Here is a 22,592-nt window from a genome sequence, read left to right on the forward strand (position 1 = left end):
TGTTTTGATAAAGAAGCATATGAAAATATCAGGAAATGGTATGTACTAAAAATATTGCTTGACACAATCAAAGCTTTAGCTATTTTGGGTCTCCCCTTCCACAGCCACAGTGAAGTGCTGGAGCGTAATAATTGTGGTATTTACTCCCCAGATGTAATACAACTTTTTTCCCAACATATTAGTGACGCCAAGAGAATCAAATACTTGAACACAACAATTACTGATGAACTTAACTCTTTTAACATCAAAAGCCAGGAGGCACATACTTAATAGCTGCAAATCAGCTGTTTTTCACTGTCATTGTAGATGCAACCCTGGATATTAGCTATGTTGATCAAATGGCCATTTAGCTTCACTTTGTTAGTATTGTTTATATCGAAGGAAAAAAGTAGATATAAAAGAGCATTTTCTAAGCTTTGGGGCAGTAAGCGAGACAGACACTGCATCCTTGTTTGACTAGTTAAGTAATGTTTTATTCTGGAAGTATGGATTAGACTCCAAATACCTGGCTGGACAGGGTTACGATGGGGCCAGTACAATGAACCGGAGCTTGTGGAGGATTCCAAACAAAAATGAGAGAGTTTCTTTCAGGAAAGGGAGACAAAGTGTATGCAACATACCAGGCCCAGCTCTAGGTTTTTTGCTGCCCCAAGCTACGAGAGTGCAACTGCCCAAGGAAGAAGAAAAAAAAAAGGGTGGCCGGAATGCTGCGCCTTGAAATGTGCCACCCCCAGCCTGTGCTTGGTTTGCTGGTGCCTAGAGCCAGCCCTGCAACATACATCCATTGCCCACCACATCACTTTAACCTAGTTTTGGTGCGTACTGATGAAGATAAGGCTAGTTTGGACTGGAAGGTTGTCTTTTCAACTTTGCAGGAAATATATAAATATTTTGCAAAATCTTCCTGTCAGTGGGAAAAACTAATGCTTAAATCTAAAAATAATTTTTATCTTCAAATTCTTGCTCAAGAGAGCAGTTTTTCAAAGAGAAGAGGAACTTGATGATTCATTTTAGACCCTTGAAGAACTTGACAGCATTGATGCAGCAGATGAAATTGAACAGGCTTCTGAAGAATGAAGGAGACTGTGATGGGGTGTATTCCCCACACTGGCCCTAAGAGGGTAAATCAGGCTAGGTAGGCCTAATTAAACAGCAAGTAGGGGAGAGATGTAGGCTACAAGAAGGCCACTAATTAGAAGCAGAGTCAACTGGGCAGGAACAGGAGGGCCTGTATAAAGCCCAGGAGCTGCAAGTAGCAAAGGGGGGGAGCTGCAGGGAAGGAGTCTGCAGTCATTCCCTGAGTGGAGGGAGAGTGGGCTGTGTGACAGTCTAGATCATTACGTTCACCACTTTTACAAGACCATGATACATTTTGTACTAAGTATACCTTGTGAGGTATCATTTGAAAAGTCATAACATGCTCAACATTATTGTCCTGCTAAAATGTGTATCAACACTGTATGTGAAGTTATAAGATTCCATTATGTATCATTGCTGTGACATGCTCCAAGTTTAAGAAAAGTAGGCCCAAACCAGTTTCATAGAAACAAATCACACACTGACACCAAGCCAGGTGTTAAAAGACTGTCATTTGCTTATGCGGCCATTCTCTGATGGGGGAAGGTGTGAATAAGAAATCTACATACCATCACAAGGATGGTTCAGACATCATGTCCACAAGAGACTGTTTGACGCCTGCACCGCAAACTGGAGGTAATCCTCAAAGAAGGGAGAGTGGTATAAGAATGAGAGACAGTAGCCTCCAATTCACCTTGCTCTCCCCTCATCTCTACTCATGGCAGCCACAATGCTTGAAAGACAAAGAAACTGGCTCTAAGGCTTTTCAGCCAGTACAGACTGCTGTAAAACATATGGTGAAACAAGGCCTTTTTGCTTTCAAGTTCACTTAGCTTGTCAAGTTAGGTATTAGCTTGCATTTTACTCTTTTATTTCTTTTGTAACCAGTCCTGACTTTTATGCATCATTACTTGTAATCACTTAAAATCTTTCTGTAGTTAATAAACTTATTGTTTTATCTTAACCAGTGTGGGGGAAACTCCATTTGGGGTAACAAGGCTGGTGCATTGATGAAATGACAGGCTTTATGTGAGCTTGCATTGTTCAGTTGTGTGCTGGGCAGTACAAGACACACATTTCTTGGGGACAAGACTGGCACTGGGATTTTGCTGGTCTCACCCTGTAGGTAATGCTGGCAAAACATTCATGTAACATATCTGGGAGTGATTTTGCATGCTAGAGGATGTGTATTAACTGGCCAAGAGTGGCTGTTCACCAGTAAAGCAGTGTAAAACGCATCCAAGGTTGGAGAACTGAGAAGACATAGCTATTCCGCAGTCCAGATTGTACCCTAGGTAATGTCACACTGGCAAACCCAAAAAGGGTGAGGAGCCAGTTGTGTAGGAAGAAACCAGGGAAACAGCAGCAAGGGCTAAGACAGTACCGGCCTTGGCTTCATATTATAGGGTCCCGGGGCTGGAACCCAGTGGAGAGGGTGAGTCTGGGTTCTCCTACCAGCCACTCGGTAGTGGCACAGGGCGTTGAACTGGACAGCATGTCAGCTGGACAGCAGGTCTGGAAGGACTGCAATTTCCCCAGAAGGGGAGGAAATTAGTGACCTAGCCGGAGAACCAAGCCACAAACCGGAAGCTGCTGCTCTGAGAGTGCAGACAGAGAGAAGAAGATGGATATAGAGATTGCTGAGGAGAGCACAGCACTTGGCAGAGCTAATCCCCAGGACAGCCAGGAGGAGGCACCACGAGGGTTGAGGGAACCCCGTCACAGAGACCTTTACATCTAAAAGGCACTCTGCAAGACTGAATGGGCAGCTCAAATGAAAGCCACTGAGGTAATGATAGTAAATTTTCAGAGTACAACTGAATGCCGAGAAGATGAAATTGTCACTGAACACAGGAGTAATGAGAACATATATGGAGCAAATGCAACTTGTCCTTCATGGATTGGCTGTTCTATCTCAATCAGTTTTGGTGGCATAGGATCTTAGTTATCAAGGCTGCAGCCTCTGGAATCCTTCAGTCAAAGAAAATTGACAAGTTCCATGTCCTCTGGACATTTGAAAGCACAGTGAATGAGCTCAGAAAACGCAAATCTGAAGGAAATTATAAAAGAATCTCAGAACAGGTGGGAAACAATGTGTTTTGAAAATGCAAAATATTCAAGCCACAGGAAGAGACATGTATATCTCATAGACGATGAATTTGTGCACAATTCTGTTAGAAGCAAAGGAAATAGTCTGAGGTCTTAAATAATATGATCAGGGAACTAAAATCTTGATGTTGGTGAATTTGACAGCTACTCCATTTGGTTTCCTCCGTCCCCGACAACTTCAAAATATAACTTTAGAGGAGTTAAAGGAGGAAGTCCTTAAACTCATGGGAAAACTAATTTTTCTTTAGACTTGGTTCATGAGATTATGAATTATTTTACAAAGGAAATGGGAGTTCAGTTTGTCACTTGGAGTCCAGAGCTACTTGAATATCATAGTGTCAAATTCTCTTGATGATGTTTTACCAGTAATGGAAATGTTGCATTGACTCTCTCATTACACCAGCTGGAGTGGTCAGTATTGAACATGCAATGAGCACAATAAGACATGTCAAAAACTACATGCGTTCAACACTATCACAGACATGGCTTATTGACCTTGTTCTCCTTGCAATTGAGAAAGACGAGACACAAGGTTGGAGCTGGACAGCATTATAGTACAATTTGCCAAGGAAAAGCATTGCCAGGGTGCAAGGTTCCAGTAACTGGAAATACATAAGCCAGCACAAGTTGGGTGAGATACCACTTTTGTTCAGGTCTGTGATTTGTTTTATGGGTTTTTTTTAAACTGTTTATGTTTAAAAAAGCCTAAAGTGATGTGGCAAGGTGGGTGAGATAATAGCTTTTATTGAACCAACTTCTGTTGGTGAGAGAGGCAAGCTTTCAAAACTACACACAGCTCATCTTCAGGTCATGTGACATGATGTCACGTAACCATTGGGCCACATGCTGCATATTTGCTGACCAGGCTCTGTCCCTTAAATCTGCCTCTGGAAGAAGCCCATACAGATATCAGGGGGTGTGTCTGAATAGACCTTGCCTGCTCACTACTGAGTCTCTGGGTTGGAACCCAGAGGAAAGAGGGCCTAGGCTCACCTGCCAGTCACACAGGAAAGTGGCATGGAGCCCCTTGATACAAGGGGATAAGGACTTTTGAAAGCCCTGAGACAACAGGGTATAAGAAACATGGAGACCAGAGAGGACCTAAAGACCTGATGTAAAAACACTGGATTTTTGTTTCTTGGACTCTGTTATCCTGGGAAAGGTGGGACTATAAGTGACTTGCCATGAGACCTGAGTCACAAGAAAAGGAAGACCGCCACAGGGCTGGACTGGCTGTCGGCAGGGAGTGACAGATGAGGAAAGCTTACTATGCAATGCCCTGCTACAAGGGGGCAAGCCATCAGTGAGTCAACTCTTGTACAGCAGCATTCAAATAGCAAGAACCCAACCCTTCTTGCCTCCTCTTCAGTGTCCAGCTCCCCAGAGGGGCATGAGAACCCGCAATTACATGCTCCCCAAAATAAAGTCACATAAAGACTATTGTTGATATGAGCAGCCCTGGCACAGCTGGCTTGTCTTTACCCACCTTGCTCAGACATATAGCAGACACTGATGACCCAGTCCATAATATTGAATTACCACTAATTTCCTTGTCCATGATGCCAAATATTTTGGTACTTGATTCTGTTTTCACTTGTACCAGTTTATACCCATATAACCCATTGACTTCAGTAGAGTTACTCCTGTTTGACACTATTGTAAGTTCAAAATCAGGGCTCTGGTGCTCACACTGAAATGCTAAAAACATAAATATGAAGACAGCAATGACAAGTTTTCAAAGTGATGCAAAGGGAAAGGCTGATGTATGTCAATATTGTAAATGAAACATTTTGATACAAGAAAACAACTTGGCTTGATATTCTCCAAAATGAAATAAAATCTAGGCTTACCATTCTCACCAGATGTCTTGTCTTTTCCATTTGTTGCTCCAGTACCTTGTCTCTGAGAGAGAAATAAAAAAGATATTATATGAATTCCCTGGGTTTGCAGTCTTCCATTTGAATTGCTATTAAAGCCTGGTTCCTCTTGAGTGCCTTACATTTGTGAAGTCATTCACCCCAGTACAAAGTGGATTTGAAATGCTACAAAAAAAAATTGGAAAACATCCAGCGGAGGGCAACAAAAATGATTAGGGGTCTGGAACATATGACTTATGAGGAGAGGCTGAGGGAACTGGGATTGTTTAGTCTGCGGAAGAGAAGAATGAGGGGGGATTTGATAGCTGCTTTCAACTACCTGAAAGGGGGTTCCAAAGGGGATGGATCTAGACTGTTCTCAGTGGTAGCAGATGACAGAACAAGGAGTAATAGTCTCAAGTTGCAGTGGGGGAGGTTTAGGTTGGATATTAGGAAAAACTTTTTCACTAGGAGGATGGTGAAACACTGGAATGCGTTACCTAGGGAGGTGGTGGAATCTCCTTCCTTAGAAGTTTTTAAGGTCAGGCTTGACAAAGCCCTGGCTGGGATGATTTAGTTGAGGATTGGTCCTGCTTTGAGCAGGGGGTTGGACTAGATGACCTCCTGAGGTCCCTTCCAACCCTGATATTCTATGATTCTATGAAAATCAGATGGGTGTGTTTTACACCAGCTGTGCAGAAAGGCAAATCACCACACAAGGTCCAAGGGAGTGGAGAATAAGGACCTATGTTTGGAGGGACGACTCCCCTATCCCTCCTGGTTTAATCCCCTATGGAGACGGAACATTTCCCTCTGGTTTAAATTCAGTCAAAAGTAGCAGAGACTATGAGAGTCTAGTGACCATGTGTGAAAGTCATTTCAAAATGCATTTGATAGCTTTGCCTTCTATGCCATATGCATACTTTGAGCTGAAGGAAGTATATTGTCTTCCAGCTAATGGCAGTGGATTCAGGAGGAAAGGGAAAAATCAATCTTACCTTAACAGGGGCATTGAAACTCTTGTAAACAAGCAGTAGGCACTGCCATCAACCCCCCTGCAAAGTATTCGGCCTTAATTTAGTCCAGTCAAAGTGGTCCTATCTTTTAAAAAAAATGTGCACCATGCTGGTATTATTATTAACTCTCGGAGTCTTTGTGTTCTTCTACACTCTTTAATGATGCCAGCATGGTGTGCAACACAAGGGATAGCTTTTTAATAACATGATCAAAGTATGGAAGAACACAGAGCTGGAAGTAGTTATTGTAGATATTGTCACAAATTAGTAGAACACAGCCCTGGGAGAGTAATAGCACAAATTCTCCCTGTACACAGCAGAATCAATAAAATCAACAAAATAAATGAATCACAAATTATGTTGGAGATCACAACACTGTCTTTTCATATCTACACAAGCCCTGAACCGTAGACCATATTTTAAGAGACAAAAGCAAAGTCTTCTATTCAACATGTCACTTTTGGCCAGTTTTACTATTTATGACTTCTGGAATTTCCCCAGGATTTTCTAAGGCAAACACCAGTTATCATCAGAGGATAGAGGCATTACATAAGATATTCACGATAAAATGAATATAAGTGCAAAACCATAATGATTATACAGTAAAATAGGATAAACAGTTTTGTTGCTAGCATGCGTAGGAGGAAACATAGTTTATGAATGCTTGGGGCCATATTAATTTTTAACTCAGTGGTTCTGCAGAATATGAAAGACACATTATTAAATGTGTCTCCAAAATCAATGTCACTACTCATTTGTCTGAAGAGGAGGGAAAAGGGCTACAGAATATGCCAAATATTATAAGATAGGAACAGGTTTACTTTTCTGCCACTGATATTTTTTACAGAATTCTCAGTGCAGTACACAAAATATCTAGTTAATGTGGCATTTAAAACAGTGCTAATTTAATCCCCTATATGTAGAAAATAGGGTCAGAAGTGAATTTTCAGGCAGGAGTGGGGTTTTTTTGAGACTTAAATTAGAACTATAACATGAACCTTTTCAATTTATTCTTCAGCTCTAAAAAGCTTCAAGGCTTTAATTTTGCCTCTGATCTTAAATTCTTTTCCTATCTTGTATTTTACTAACCTTTGCTATTATACTGTACCACTTGGCATTGCTATGGTTAGGGATTGTGGTCAGGTGTTAATAAACACGTGGGGGGAAAGGCTTTTTTTAATCACTGGGGCATAGAAATTTCCTTTGAGCTGAAATTTGGCTGATTGAAGTCTCAGCCTGAAAACCATTTTTTTAATATTTTGTAAAAGTATTTCCCCTTATTTGAGTTTAATATATATTTAACAAATTAAAGGTATTACTTTCTGTCCGGTTTGGGGTACCACACTTTAAGAAAGATGTGAACATATTGGAGAGAGTCCAGAGAAGAGCAATAAAAATGAAAATAGGTTTAGAAAAAAACCTCACCTATGCGGAAAGGTTAAAAGAAACTGACTGGGACCTGCTAACAGTTTTCAAACTTTTTAAGGGCTGTTATAAAGAAGACGGGGATCAATTATTCTCCAAGGCCGCTGGATGTAGGACAAGAAGTAATGGGCTTATTCTGCAGCAAAGGAAATGTAGGTTAGCTATTAGGAAAACTTTCTAATTATAAGGGTAGTTAAGCTGTGGAAAAGGCTTCCAAGGAAGGTTGTGGAATCCCCCACTGTGGAGGATTTTAAGAACAGGATGGACAAAAACATGTCAGTGATGGTGTAGGTTTACTGGTCCTGCACCAGTGCAGAGGGCTGGACTAGATAACCTCTTAAGGTTCTGTCCAGCCCTACATTTCTATGATTTTACAGTGCATTACAAGAGAAATCCAGTTTTTAAGCCTTGTTTACAGTATTTCCATTTGGGTACTCCAGTTGGTACCTAGGCACCTAAAATATGTATTTGGGTACTTAACTGCAGAACTGGGACCTATCTGAGGCACACAGGTTTGAAAATGGGACCCCATATGTGAGCTTGTTGGGTTTTTTGGTTTGTTTAACTGATTATTGGATTCGTAGACAGGCATACTGTTATGCAATTAGACAAAGGAAGAGGGCATGCAGCTTCAAAGAAAGAGCTGCCAGTGGGGGGAAAAAGGGAAGGGAAGAAAGGCAGAAGTGAAGGACAGGAAGTGTTCAGTGGGTAAAGAACAGGTCAAGTGGAAGCGTGATACAGGCATTTATAGTGTATAATTGGCCATTCATCCCTGTCAACATCTTCCAAATTTTGAGATTTTGGTGATTTTATTTGTCCAAAATTCTGTTTTTGATGAGAAACTCTGAAAAAAAAATGGATTGAAAATGCTTGTGTGTTTTGACCAACTATAGAACTGGTCAAAATTTGTGAACATTAAACATAAAATAGTTGGAATTTCACAATTTTTTAAAACAGTTTTTGGATGTGTGTAAACTGCTGTGATTTTTAAAGGGTAGGAAGAGAAAATAAACTGTTCTTGTTTTCAAAATTAAAATCAGAAACAATGGGAGTAGATTTGATTGCACTGAGGACAAAAAACAGTCATTTTTCATTGGCACTTAGTAAAGAGGAAATATGTTATAAGAATGTTGTAAGTAGGTGCAGCGAAATTTGTCCATGTGCACAGAGGCAGAGCAAAGTTTATGCACCACATAGGTCTCGTCTAAACCCTATTTCACTGCTAGATTACAAGCTTCACTAGCAGCAAAGAAGTTATACACAAATAATATAGGCTATGCCTTCAGTGCAAAAAAAAAAAAGCTAACTCATGTTAGCTAACCCTTGTTAGCTAACATAGGTTAAAATATTTGTGAATACATAGCAGCTCAGCTCTTAACTGCTCAGATTAGCAGCTATAGGAGCCTATGGTTGAAACTGAGCTGCACACTCATTTAAAAGCCGAGTTGCCATGTCTTCAGTGCTATCTTAACCCTTGTTAGCAGAACTGAGAGCGAGAGAATGCATGCTGATGTGATGTGGCATAATGGCAATAGCCTCATGAGTTTGGAATGTCATTATTCATAGTGGTCAAAACCATGAGAGAGTTATATAGGTCGTGCCAAATTGGTACCCATAAAGCCTTTATACCACACCATTATGTATTCCGTATCAACCTCATATTTTACAGAAAAACTATTGCACAAATGTCTTCTGTCTATTTACTATTTTTCATCTCTCTGCCTGTAAAATCAGTTGCCTTGGTTACCTAGTGTCCAACTGCACAGACCCGAGAGGAAGAGACAATATATAACTCATACATTTTTAAAACTTCTAAAAATTGTATAAAAATAGCTTTTCCATGCATAAAAATGTTACTCCTTTAAAGTCTAATATCTGTGGACCTTCCATGGCTTCCAAGCAAGGAAAGCTTGGGATTTCCCATTTCTACTCCTGAACGGTCATGAGATACCAGACCTTAAACTTTCCCCTTGTCTGTCCAGGACTAAGTATTTCTTGTTCAGCTCCTCAGACAAAAGTAATTTTGGAGGGAAATTTTTACATTTAAGTGGCAAATGAAGTATTTCTCTTGCAAGCTGATTTGTAAACATTGGTGACTTTTTGAAGCTGCTCAGAAGTTTGGAATGTTAGAATAAGCCTTGGTGAAGGTGGATTAGGAATTGGGCAGGTAAGATCAAAGTACATGATAAATGCAATTTAGCACATGACTATTGCTACTATATGCTACAGTATAAATTTAATATAGTGCTTTTTTAAAATCTTGTAATCAAAATGCCCCATATTCTATCACATTGTCTTTAATTTGTACAATGTATTTATGGTAAAGTATAAGAGAGAAGTCTGAAATAAAAACCCAGATCTGACTACCCTGACCCAAAAATCAGGATCCAGATCTTCAGCATGACCTCCTTCTCTGTTACATATATAATCTATACACACACATTCCTGCACTCCCTGACTCTGGAAAGTTTTCAAATACTCTAAATTTTTCTGAAATTTTTCTGGAGAAAATATTGCATCTTATTGGTAGATCAAAATCCTTTCAAGTGCCATTTTAAAATGACTCTATTGAACTCAATGGGAGTTTAGCCATTGATTTTAGTGGAGTCAGCATTTCACCCATGGCTTATAAGTCCAGAGAACACAAGTATATTGTTGGAATAGTAGCCATTGGACTCAAACAGCCAGCAGACAGGAAAAACAGAAATACCTAATATACAACTAAGGAGAGATAGAACCAAGCAATTATGAGTTGGAGCCAGCAGATACATCCTGGAGAATTTAGGGTGTCAAATACATTTGTGTATGAAAATTGGAAGATTAAATTTTTCCTGAATGCAGGGTTCTTGTTTTCTATGTTTGGCCATGCTAGCCTACGTTCAGAAGTTTACCTGTAATTGTAGCAGTCAGTACTTCCTTATGTAGGTAGAAAGTTTGTTAATTTTTTCTTCTACTTACCAGATCTTTGTCTTTTCCAAGGATTATTAGAAGGTCATAATGATGTACACTATCTTCCCCCACAAAAAAAAATCTTTTAAGAAGGGGAACACTGATGCTGGTGCCCCAGCTACAGACAGAAGGACCTTCTGCTTAATGAAGATAGTAAGGAACACCTGACTTTTAAAAGATGATGCTAGAATTTATTTTAATACACCTGCTTCTGGACCATGTACTAGAGAGGATGAGGCAGAACTGGGAGACAGAGAGCCATTACTGGCTGCTAGCTGATAACACACACCTATGTGCTTTCTCTGCTTTCTCCTCTGAAAACCCCTTGCTGAAAAAAACATGGGTGTTGCCTCCCCAAAACCTGGCTGCCATGTGGCCAGCTGGCATATACAAAATTAAATCCCTCCAAGCCAAATCAGCTCATCTGTATGTCTGGCAAATCAGCTCATCTGCAGAACATGTATTATGTTACTATTTTAGGATTAGCTGGAGGTCAGGGATCCTTTAGAGAATCTCTAACATAGTTAAGAAACCTTTCTTCTTCTCGTTGCTCTACTTTCACCTCCTCTTCATGTTTCTCTGCTTGTTTCCATGCTAGGGAAGTGGTGCTGAATATTAATGAGACAAAATTGTCTGTCCCCATCCATCTTTTGGGGATAATTTTATCAAATGCAGACCCCCCCCCAGCCAACACTGTATATAAATACAAGGTGAGTCAAGCTATCCAATTATTGATGTCTTACATATGGATGTAAAAAATGTCATAGGCAATGGTGCCTGAGCACCTTACAGCAAGAGAAATACTTGAATATGCAGCTACTTGGGTAGACAGATGTGTCTGAGCTGTATTCAGCACAACCCAGGGGGAGGGGGCATATGCCACCGTATGCCACCTTTGTAGCTCCTAGATTCTGGGACTAACCAGAAATGACTCCAGTCTCTGACACAGGATGGAGAGGCGTAAAGGCTGTTCTAACTTAAACCTGGCTGATCACTGCTCCACGATCTCCTTTGTCCTGGCAATGGCCCCTATGTCAGCTATGTATGCCAGCTTGTCACCATCTCCTGACACACTGGGAATTCACAAGTAATCAGTGGAGCCGATTTGCTGCCCGTTTTGTGCTATTAGAACAGTGTAAAATAGCACACCAGAATCTGGCCCTCAGTAACAGCATCTATCTGTCAAAATAAAAATGAGCTTTGGACATTTTGGCAGTTCCTCTCAGTATCTACATGGTCGTGTAGTATGCTATTTAACCATCCTTTGATTGTACTAAGCTGGGACAGTCATTTTGATTGGGAATCTCCTATTAGCTTTATGAGTGAGAGTGCTGCAGGTGGGCTACAATGAACTGACCTGACCCAAACCGCAATGGCTGAAAAATTGCATTGCCAGTGGTAATGATTTGTATGCACTTCTATAACCACCAACCATATACACACGTGATGAGATTTCAATGACAGATGCAATATTTTTCAATAACCAACAGAACTGACAGGGAGACATAGAGCAGACCTGCCTTCTAGATACAGTGGACCTGCTTCTTCTCCTGATTCTGCACCTTATGCAGCCACTTACACCTGTGTAAAATGAGTGCAAAGTGGGTCTAAAACATTACCAAATCAGAGGGTAGCTTCTTACACCTTTTTTGCGCTAGTGCACATGTCTATAAAGGGTGCATGGGAGTGGGGAATCAGGCCACTTAAACCTCATTGGAAAAATAGCCCACCCAACATCCATAGGCTGAATACTTTAGTCTACAAACAAGCAAAACGCCCATGAAGTTAATATAGACCCTATACTTAACTGATTAACTGGCAGATATAGCTTTTAAAAATTGGCAGTTTAGGTCATATTGCCACTGAAAATATGTCCTTCTTAATTTATTTTTACAATGGTGTAATGAGAAATAGCTAATTTTGGACATCTCAGATGGGATGAGCAGTCAACCTGTGGAACTCTTTGACAGAGGATGCTGTGAAGACCAAGAGTATAACAGGATTCAAAAAAGAACTAGATAAATGCATGGGGGATAGGTCCATCAATGCCTGGATGGGCAGGGATGGTGTCCCTAGCCTCTGTTTGCCAGAAGCTGGGAATGGGCGACGGAGATGGATCACTTGATGATTACCTGTTCTGTTCATTCCCTCTGGGGCACCTGGCACTGGCCACTGTCAGAAGACAAGATACTTGGCTAGATGGACCTTTGGTCTGACCCACTATGGTTGTTCTTATGTCTCTTAATAGTTTACAATGGCAAAGATTTGCAACAGAATTCCACAAATTGTATAAAGTATAGAACAGCTTTATTCAGGGTAAGAGAAATATAATAGTCATGTTTTAAGTCTTGTAAAAGTACAGAGGGAAAAAGCTTTCTTTCTCATCCTCTTTTACCATTGCAATCCTGGAATTTACAAACCAGCACAGCTAGAAATTGCTAATTTTGTATTCAAATTCAGTGTAATTTTCTCAACAAAGAATATTTACACCAACAGCAAATGTAATCGACATAATTATCACAAACTGTATCCTGTCTAATATTTGGTTTATTAGCATATTTAGAATTAAAACATTAAGCAGATATTTCTCCAAAGTCATTATAATCACATATTTTTCTGAGGGGGCAGGAATTAATGGAATTTTTGCAGTTATTTTGAAAGCAGCTGCAACAATGTGCTGTATTTCCCTAAATCCTGTTAATTACTGTGCAGTCCTTAAGAAGATATCTTCCATTATTCTGGTGGAGGCTGAGAGTTTGATCCTGCAAGATTTATTTATGTAGCAACCTTTACTCAGGCATGCAATTGTATTGACTTTAATAAGATTACTTGCAAGAGTAAGAGAAGTAGGACCAAGCCCTTGGTGTGCTCATGTGAAATTCCTTTAAGCAACATATTAGATTTTGTTTAGCAAAGGGCAAACATTGTTCAGTTGGCCAAAGAACAAGCCTCACCACACTGCTTGCCAAAAAAAAATTACTTCCACTCCAATCTACAATAATACAGCCTGTACCTAATTAAAGCTGAAAAAAGATGTCCAGGTGGCCCAAGAGAAATGCTCTAATTTTTTTAATTGATAAATCTGATTGACAGAAATGAAAAAAAATGGCAAACCTCTTAAACAAAAGGGTATCTTCCTCTTACCACTATTTCTTATCCTAGATTTAAGACCATCAATACATATCTCCTGACCTGCAAAATGTACATAGACTGGCCCAGACTCCAAAGTCTGGATTCAGGTCCAGAGCTTTCTGTCTTCCCTGGAGAGAGGAAACTCCACAAGGAGTTCCCCTTAAACAACTCTCTAAGAAGTCAGGATTATGCACCGAAATGCCCCTAGGGACCTCTGTTTGGAGGAGAGGGATGTCCTGGCTGTATTCATTATTCTGAATAGTATCTGTGGAGTTGGTGGGGAGATTAGATGCCCTCTGCCTTGTCATATCTGAACACATCTCCACTCATTCCTTCACACTTTCTTCTTCCAGGGAAAGCCCTCTTTAGTGTCCCAGGACGCAGAGGGACAGTGTCATATGGGCTGCTGAAGCCCAACCAAACACAAAGAAGGGATGAGGAAGGCCTTTCCATTGCTGGATCTCAGGGGTGTAATCTAGCACTCAGTTTTTATTCAATCATCACTCAGGCATACACTCACTGACTACAGTGAGAGTTTTCTTCTAGGGGGAATTGAGTAATTTGGCTCAAGGAGCTGAGGAAAAAGCTGAGTACGCTAAGTCCCTCTACTTCTGACTACCAAGAAATGCCAAATGTGTGATATGAAACCAACCAGCTTTTCTTCCTTTTTGTAATTTTCTAAAGATCAAAACTCTGTACAGCATAGTGGGCACTCATCACTGCTACTCCACAGCGATGGGAATAAGACTGTGTACCTGCTTCTAAGAAAAGGAAGCAGAGCTGAGGAGGAAATAGGAATTTCAGTCCGGTAAGAAATTCTGATATTTTGATGTTTGAAGCAGGACAAAAAGTTGAAATATTGAAACTTTATGGAGAATGACATGGTCTGAAAAATTTTGATTCAGAAATAGCAAAGCATTCCATTTTGGCACTTTTGATTGAAACTAAACCTTGTGATACTCCGAAATCAAAATATGTTATTTCAGTTTGTTGAATGGAACCAAAACATTTCATTTTGAGTCAGTTAAACATTAAACTGCATCTCCCTATAGGTGCTACATTGACTCAGGGTGTTGTCGTTTGGATGTCTGATGGCCCATTCTTCCATATGGGCTGGACTCCCTGGCCAGACTACATCGCCCAAGTCAAGTCAACAAACCAAAACATTTTGATTCACGTCAAACCAACTGCTTTGGTTTTCCCAAGGGGCAATATAAAAAATTCTGTGGAAATTTTTGATTTTGCAGAAACTATATTTTCAATTGAAAGATCATTTTAGAGGGAAGGCTCTTCAATAAGAAAATACCACACCTCTGTTAAATGCCTGGAGACAAGACTATTCAGCTTTTGATGGTATTGACTGTAATGTCCGGCGTGGAGTGGATCAGGGACCTGAAGCAGTCGGATGATAGCATGCAGAAGCTGATATTTTGAGTTAGATTACAGGTTCTGATATTACCCAACTATTAGGCCCCAGAAATTGGAATAGTATCCTAATCCAAGTATAAGTATCAGACTTTTTGCTCGTGCCTAGTCTGAATGAATACTGGTGGGTTTTTGTAACAAATGTTTGCTTCATATTTCATTTTCCAAACCCCCAGGAAATCCAGAAGAATTTAATTTGCTAGGAAACAAACCCAGCTGTAATTTAGTTTAAGGCTGTCTTCAAGGGACAGCAGAGTTATTAATGGCAGAAGTTTGCACCAACAAATTGCGCTGTATCGGTACATATTGATCCTAACGTTATTAAGACAGACTTATCTCCTTCACACGCCTGAAGAGTGAAAGTGTTTTTTTCAATTGTGCACTATAAACAAATTTGTCTTCTCCTTCTCCCTGGACTCCCTACATATTACAATAGAGACAGAAATAAAACAAAAAGGCATTACTGTACATTTCAATAACTTTTGGTATATATTGCATTAGCATCTAGCAACTGACCAGTCAAAGTCTGAACAGATGATATTTGAAGAAAGTTTCAGATTGTCATACAATGCAGCTTCCTGTTTTCATAGAAGGACAAAACCCTCAGGACAAGTTATTCAATATCCAGTACAGCTCCAAGGAGAAGCAGCAAAAGTGGCTATATTTCATCTTTGCTACTCTTGATGTTCAGGCCGCCAGTCCAGTCACAAGGAGCAATTTAGAGTAGCCTCAGGGCTTGTCTAGATTATGCCAGCTGCAGTGACTTCACAGGGGCTATTCCACAAACTGGGGATTGAGGGTGAGTGCACTGCATGCAGACCCCTTGTCCTTGGCCATGATCCTTATGCTGGCAGCTGCATGGAGAGATGACGTAGAGCTGTTATTGCTGTCTCTATGCCACTGGAAGATTCCCCTATGCAAGGAGAATCTTCAACTGTCCACTTGGATGGCTTTAAATTTGCTTTGAGACACTGGAGGGGCACAAATCAGATATAAGTGGACAAAGAATCTGCCCCTTATTGTTCAAACATGTATTGAAATTGAGCTGGTAAGACTTTGGAGAGCTTGAAGTTATGTACAAATCAGAGCAAAGCCCTGTTGTCTGGCTTGGCTCTGTGAGCCTAAACTGAAGCCAAGCTATTGGAAGTGACCCTACTGCATTGGAAAGAAAACAGACAGGGTGATATGTAAGGTTACAGTGACTACCAGGAAGTAGTCAAGCATTTTCACACACTCGGCTCTTTCTCATTCATAGACACAAAGCTGAAGAAAAGCCAAGAAACTAGTACAGGCATTAAACCTTACATTCTCTGTGTGCCTCTGGGTCCCAAAACTCACTGGGTCTCATTCTCTGCTGCTTGTATCTAGTGTAGTCATGTGCACCTGTGCAAAGTGGATTTAAAATGCTACCAAATTGTCATGATATCATTGTATACCGCTGCACAGGTGAAAATGACTGCTGATTGTGAAAGGCAGCCAAAAAACAGTCCTATTATGTTTCTCCTTAAAAATAAATATATGTATTTAATAAGTTCATTGTTGCTTTGAATGTGCAAAATTTCACAATTTCAGAATTTCACAAGGAAAGCACAATAACCAAGTATGATGAAAGTTCACTATTTCTTGTTGCTTAGATCCACTTCTGTGTTCCATCTATTTCTAAAATTTTGTAGACAGCTGGCGGTGGGGAAGCCTACATGGAAAACCCCCAAAGGGTACTGCCAGAATGCATATTATTTTCAATATACATTATTTTTGCAATTTTGAATCTTTAAGCCCAGATCCTCAGTTGATGCGAGCTGACATTGCACCCTGGTCTTCCGTGCATCTACACCAGTTTACACCAGCTGAGGATCTGGCTGAAAAGCCCACATCCAAGATTCAAACATGTCTGAACTTTTACATGAAACAAAAAGAAATGTTCAACCCTCAAACTCAGTGAAATGATGGTAGAGTGCCTCACACAATCTTACTGAAGAGGATAATTCAAACTTGTTTGCCTATTAGTACTGTCACCTGGATTGCAAAGCTGATTGGATGAACAAAAGGAAGAATAGTAATAAACAGTCAAGTATTGAATTGGAGGGACATTGGCTGGCATTTGGCTGCCCTAGCTTAACTGCAGCATGTGTACTCATAGAATATCAGGGTTGGAAGGGACCTCAGGAGGTCATCTAGTCCACCCCCCTGCTCAAAGCAGGACCAATCCCCCATTTTTGCCCCGATCCCTAAATGGCCCCCTCAAGGATTGAACTCACAACCCTGGGTTTAGCAGGCCAATGCTCAAACCACTGACCTATCCCTCCCCCCGCATACTCCTGCATATGCATTTCAAATTGTGCTATGTATCCAATGTATTTGCTCTTCCTTTTCTCTCCTTGACTGTATATCTCAGTGTCTTAGTCCTCCCTTTTCCCCTCATGTTTTTCTATTGTGTATAACTTTTCCAACTTTCCTTCTCTCTCCCTCCACCTCCCTCCTCCCTGTTATGGCCTTGAAATCCAATAAGCCAGTCCCAGCATTTAAGTTTACTAAAGATTTTATTTGACTAACAAACAATGAGAAAATAAAGTCACTCTTACATGTGCACACATGCATGAAGTTTGTAGTGTGGGAGAGTTTCAACCAGTAAGGCTTCTTTGTTAAACTCTGCATCCAGAACACTCCAGGCCTTAAACGCGAAGCAGGATTTAGCCCCTGGGGGGTCTAGAGGTCTATTAAATTGTAGAACACTTTTTCCATGAGGTGTAGCTAAGACCCATTACTTGAGACATTTAAACCTAGACTGGAAAAAGCACTGGAACTAAACTGTAGGGAGCAATTCTGCACCAGCAGGGGTATGAACTAGCTAACTTATTTTGTTTTTCTATCTCTAATTCCTGTGATTAGCAGAATTAACTTTTGAGAAAAATATTAAAAGAAATAAATATCCCAGATCCTCAGCTGGTGTAAATTGGCTGTGTCATGTTTCGCCAGCTGAGGATCTAGCCCATACACATAGCTTGACCGAACCAGAACTATGAGGAGATATGATAACCATTTTCAAGTGTTATCTATGAAGCATACAGACATCAAGTGTGGAGATGAGTTGTGATCCAAGATCCTGTCATTAGACAAAACATTTGCAGTTGTAACTGTTCTGTGGCTGCATAGCTTTGAGCCTTTTCCATAGATGCTGCCATCCATTTTCCTGCCTCAGCAGGGAGGTGGCCTACATGATCTAATAGATCTTTTCCATCTCTATGATAAAGAGAAATCAGAACAGAAAGTCATTTTGCATTGGAAGTGGGGTCAGCAACACTGGATCTCAATTTTAGGTACGTTTCAGAGTGGCAGCCATGTTAGTCTGTATCCGCAAAAAGAACAGGAGTACTTGTGGCACCTTAGAGACTAACAAATTTATTAGAGCATGAGCTCTAATATGCTCTATATGCCATCATATGCCAGCAATGCCCCTCTGCCATGTACATTGGCCAAACCGGACAATCTCTACGCAAAAGAATAAATGGACACAAATCTGACATCAGGAATCATAACATTCAAAAACCGGTAGGAGAACACTTCAACCTCTCTGGCCACTCAGTAAAAGACTTAAGGGTGGCAATTCTGCAACAGAAAAGCTTCAGAAACAGACTTCAACGAGAAACTGCTGAGCTTGAATTAATATGCAAACTAGATACCATTAACTTGGGTTTGAATAGAGACTGGGAGTGGCTGGGTCATTACACATTGAATCTATTTCCCCATGTTAAGTATCCTCACACCTTCTTGTCAACTGTCTAAATGGGCCATCTTGATTATCACTGCAAAAGTTTTTTTCTCCCGCTGGTAATAGCTCATCTTAATTAATTAGCCTCTTACAGTTTGTATGGCAACTTCCACCTTCTCTGTATGTATATGTATATATATATATCTTCTTACTATATTCCATTCTATGCATCCGATGAAGTGGGCTGTAGCCCACGAAAGCTTATGCTCTAATAAATTTGTTAGTCTCTAAGGTGCCACAAGTACGCCTGTTAATTTTAGGTAAGGTTCAACATCTATGTCAAGCAAATGTGTGGACACATGTCGTTTGAGTTTTAACTTAACTAGCATGTTTTTTTAATTTTATTGCCAATCAACGTCAAGAGAAGTGGAGAGGAAGATCAGTAGAATACTGTCAGATAAGGGGCTGCAGGTTTTCCATCTTCATTAGAACATCCTGGACATTGTAGCCAGTATAAGGAAATAGGGTTATGGGGGCTCAGAGTAATGTGACAGCTCTGAAGCAACAAAGATAGTAGAAAGAAAAAGACAGTCTCACACATACATACACAGTTGGATGCTTCTGTCTCCCAGTTTTCTCATCTGGAAGGAAAATGCCCCCCTTCCCCTTCCTGTGTTACGGACCTGGGTCTGTTCTCTATCTTTTGTCACCCACTCTGGTTAAAGTGGTATTACAGGTTCTTCTTTAGAGCAGGGGTTCTTAACCTTTTTCTTTCTGAGGCTCCCCCAACATGCTATAAAAATTCCCTGGCCCATCTGTGCCACAACAACGTTTTCTGACCCTCCCCACAGCTTCAGCCTTGCTGTGGTGGGGCCTGGGCCTCAGCCCCACTGCAGCTTGGCACTTGGGCTTCAGTGGCGAGGCTCTGGCTTCAGCTTTCTGCCCTGGGCCCCAGAAAGCCTAACAGCAGCCCTGCTTGACAGATCCTCCTGAAAGCTGCTCATAAACCCCCCAGGGGGTGCAGACCCCCAGTTGAGAACCGCTGCTTTAGAGCTTACAGTTATAGACCTTAGTTAGAGTCCACTTGTTCTCCTGGCCATCATAATAGCGGAACAAGAAAGCCAGGCAAATGGTGGTACAGAAACCAAATACATTTTATTCAAATCAGTAAGCAAATGACTGGTGACTTTTCCCTATGATAAAAAGACTGACCCTGATCCCATTGAAGTCAGTGGGATTTTTGCCATAGGTTTCTGTGAGATCTGGATCAGGCCCAAGATTTAGAAACTGTTGGGAGAAAAAGGACTGCTCTTGTAAATAGATCTGGTTGGGATTTTTTTTATAAGATGTTTTTCCATCAGAAAATGCCAGTTAAGTGAAAACTGACACTGTTTGCGAAAACAGATCAATGTCAACAAAGTTGTCATCTAGAAGGTTTCTCAGGCCCAGGATAGAATTTCTGGATTTGACAGGAAAGTGAGAGATACTAAGATAGTATGGGGGAGGGGACTGACCCAGGTGGTGAGAGCTCAAGCTCTGCCTGATTCAAAATAGGGGCTTGAAGCTGGGTTTCCTATATACCAGGTGAGGGTCCTAACTACTGAGCTATTGTGTGCTTAGTTGCTCGCTCTCAAAGGGCTCCATTTCACTCCAATGCAGAACAAACATAAAATTTCAAAACCTCATAATTCTTTTACTAAATGGAATGCTTGTTTTCCAGAAACTTGACTACAAGATAACGTGTCTTCATGACAATTAATCAGTTTCCAACATTGTAACCTACTAATCCTCATCAGACTCAGGCATGGAGGGAATCTGTTTATTTTTTTTCCCTTTAGAGTTGCACCCGTTTGTAGTTATTCTCTCACAAGCAAATGGAAAGATATAAAACCCAGCAATAAATCTCTAAGTAGTGAAATGTAGTCAATAGTAATACACTGATATGGTGTTGAAATGTGCAGAAATTACACACCTGGCAGGAAGATTCATGCTTTTCTTTTTAAACAACATGGTCACCAGTCTCTCAAACTTCAGCAGAACTTGACTTCCAATTTTCTAACTTTTAAGGGATATTTTAAGAGTTGCCTGAGCATGTTCTGATGCCATGCTGAAGAAGAAAGTAGGCAAACTGACAGGTCTAACACATACTGTTCTCCCTTTTCCCTCCCCTTTTGAGCTGCAGTTTGCCATCCAGCTAATAAATGGGTGTAAATTAAAATTAAAAAGTTATCTTCCTGTGCTTTCCTTCCCCCGCATCCCCAATCTATGCAAACTGCAGAATTCCGCCCTATATTATCGCTGCAGTTTGCATAAATATTTATTTTCTCCTGATTTTGGCTACAGACAATTGGCTGCACTGAGGTGGGGGGGGGGGAGAGAAATGAAGAATAAGTTGCAGAAGGCAGTCCCCAAAGAATTTTAGCTGCTCAGCCAGATTTCCTCCTGGATCTTCACACAGTGCAAGGCAGCTAGTTCAATCATTAAAAGGGAAGGGTACAGCTTGTACTCCCTCTCCTCATGTACACCCAGCTTTGCTAGGCGTTGTGGAGGGGTTAAGATATCATGGCCCTGCCCTTTCAGTTCCTTCAGGGAGGTTAGTTTCCACTCTAGTGTTTGTATTCCATGCCTGGATTATGCTTGGAGCTGGGAAAATAATGGATTTTTTTAGTTTGCTGGCAATGCCATAAAACTGGGGGAGGGGATCATTTTAGATCTAACTGAAAAAAAAATCATGTTGGGTTAAACTAAATGTTTTCTTTCAACAAAATTTAAACATTATGTTTTGATTTTAATCACCGTAAGCTTTTAATTTTTTAAAAATAAAATTAAAGGACTTTTTGAAACAAAAAGTTGTTTTGAACCAAAAAAAATCAAAACATTTTGTTTAGAAAATGTCAAAATGAAATGGTGTTTTTTTTCTGGATTGTGTGTGTGTGTTGTTGTGAAGGGGAGAAGGAGGAGGTTGACCAAAACAATTTGGCAAAACAGACACAAATTCACAACACACTTTAGTGTGACCAAATCTGCATTTTTCACAAAATCATTTTGGCTGAAAAATTTTACCCAGCTCTAACTATGCTGTTGCAAGCATATCAGAGAAGGAAGGCTCCTTGTACCTGAGCTATCTCAACTTCTGTACCTGGACAAGGCCAGCCTCAGTCTGGTCCTTTATATGTCTTTTAAAAAATCATCAAGACAAATCCTGGCGAAAGCTGTTTCCAAGCTGCCACACCTATTTCAGCTAACGCTTCATCACAGAAACAGCTGCAGGGCTGAATGACAGTGCTCATGTTTTGGGGGACTGCAACATCTTGCATGACCTTTAATGGGAGACTTCTGCTCATGCCTAGGTCTGGATCTCAGATTCCTAACGATAGCCTCACATTTAATACTGGAGACAAATGTGCCCAGGACTGTTGTAAAAACCGTGTGATGAACTGTCTCCAGTGAACCCTCATACCATAATAAAATGTCGGCGTGACCAGACATCACCCATGAAGTGTCACATAATTAAATGTCTGTGATGAGATGCTGTGATTCCACTGATGTGTGTCAAGTTTATGCCAGATTTGAGTCTAAAGGCTCAGTGGTAGAGCTGTTCAGAACTCTTAGGTGTGAATAATTTATCTGATGTATTTTGGCATTTTTTCTGTGAATAATTTATTCACAATTTTTTGTCATTAGTTGACCAGCTCTATTTAATGGCAAGAAGCTAGAAAACTCTAAGGAAATCAGTCTGAAATTCTTGGGCCTGACCAAAAACCCATTGGAGACAACTGACAAGCTCCCATTGATCCAAGGATCAGGCCCTTATTGAACAATTATTTTGGGACAGATTTACAAAGATATTTAGGTGCCTAAAGATGCAAATAGGTGCCCAGTGGGATTCTCAAA

General features: G+C 40.6%; 1 protein-coding gene across 1 annotated transcript in view; it reads right to left on the minus strand.

Moving 5' to 3' along the window:
• The window catches only part of PCP4 (Purkinje cell protein 4), a 67,096-nt gene that overhangs the window by 39,093 nt on the left and 5,411 nt on the right, over nt 1-22,592 (minus strand). The window contains exon 2 of the mRNA XM_073328470.1: nt 5,037-5,088. Coding sequence (XP_073184571.1) covers nt 5,037-5,088 — 52 coding nt within the window. The remainder of the gene's footprint in view (nt 1-5,036; nt 5,089-22,592) is intronic.

This window comes from Lepidochelys kempii, chromosome 1 (genome assembly GCF_965140285.1).
Source record: "Lepidochelys kempii isolate rLepKem1 chromosome 1, rLepKem1.hap1, whole genome shotgun sequence".
NCBI classification, from domain to species: Eukaryota; Metazoa; Chordata; order Testudines; family Cheloniidae; genus Lepidochelys; species Lepidochelys kempii.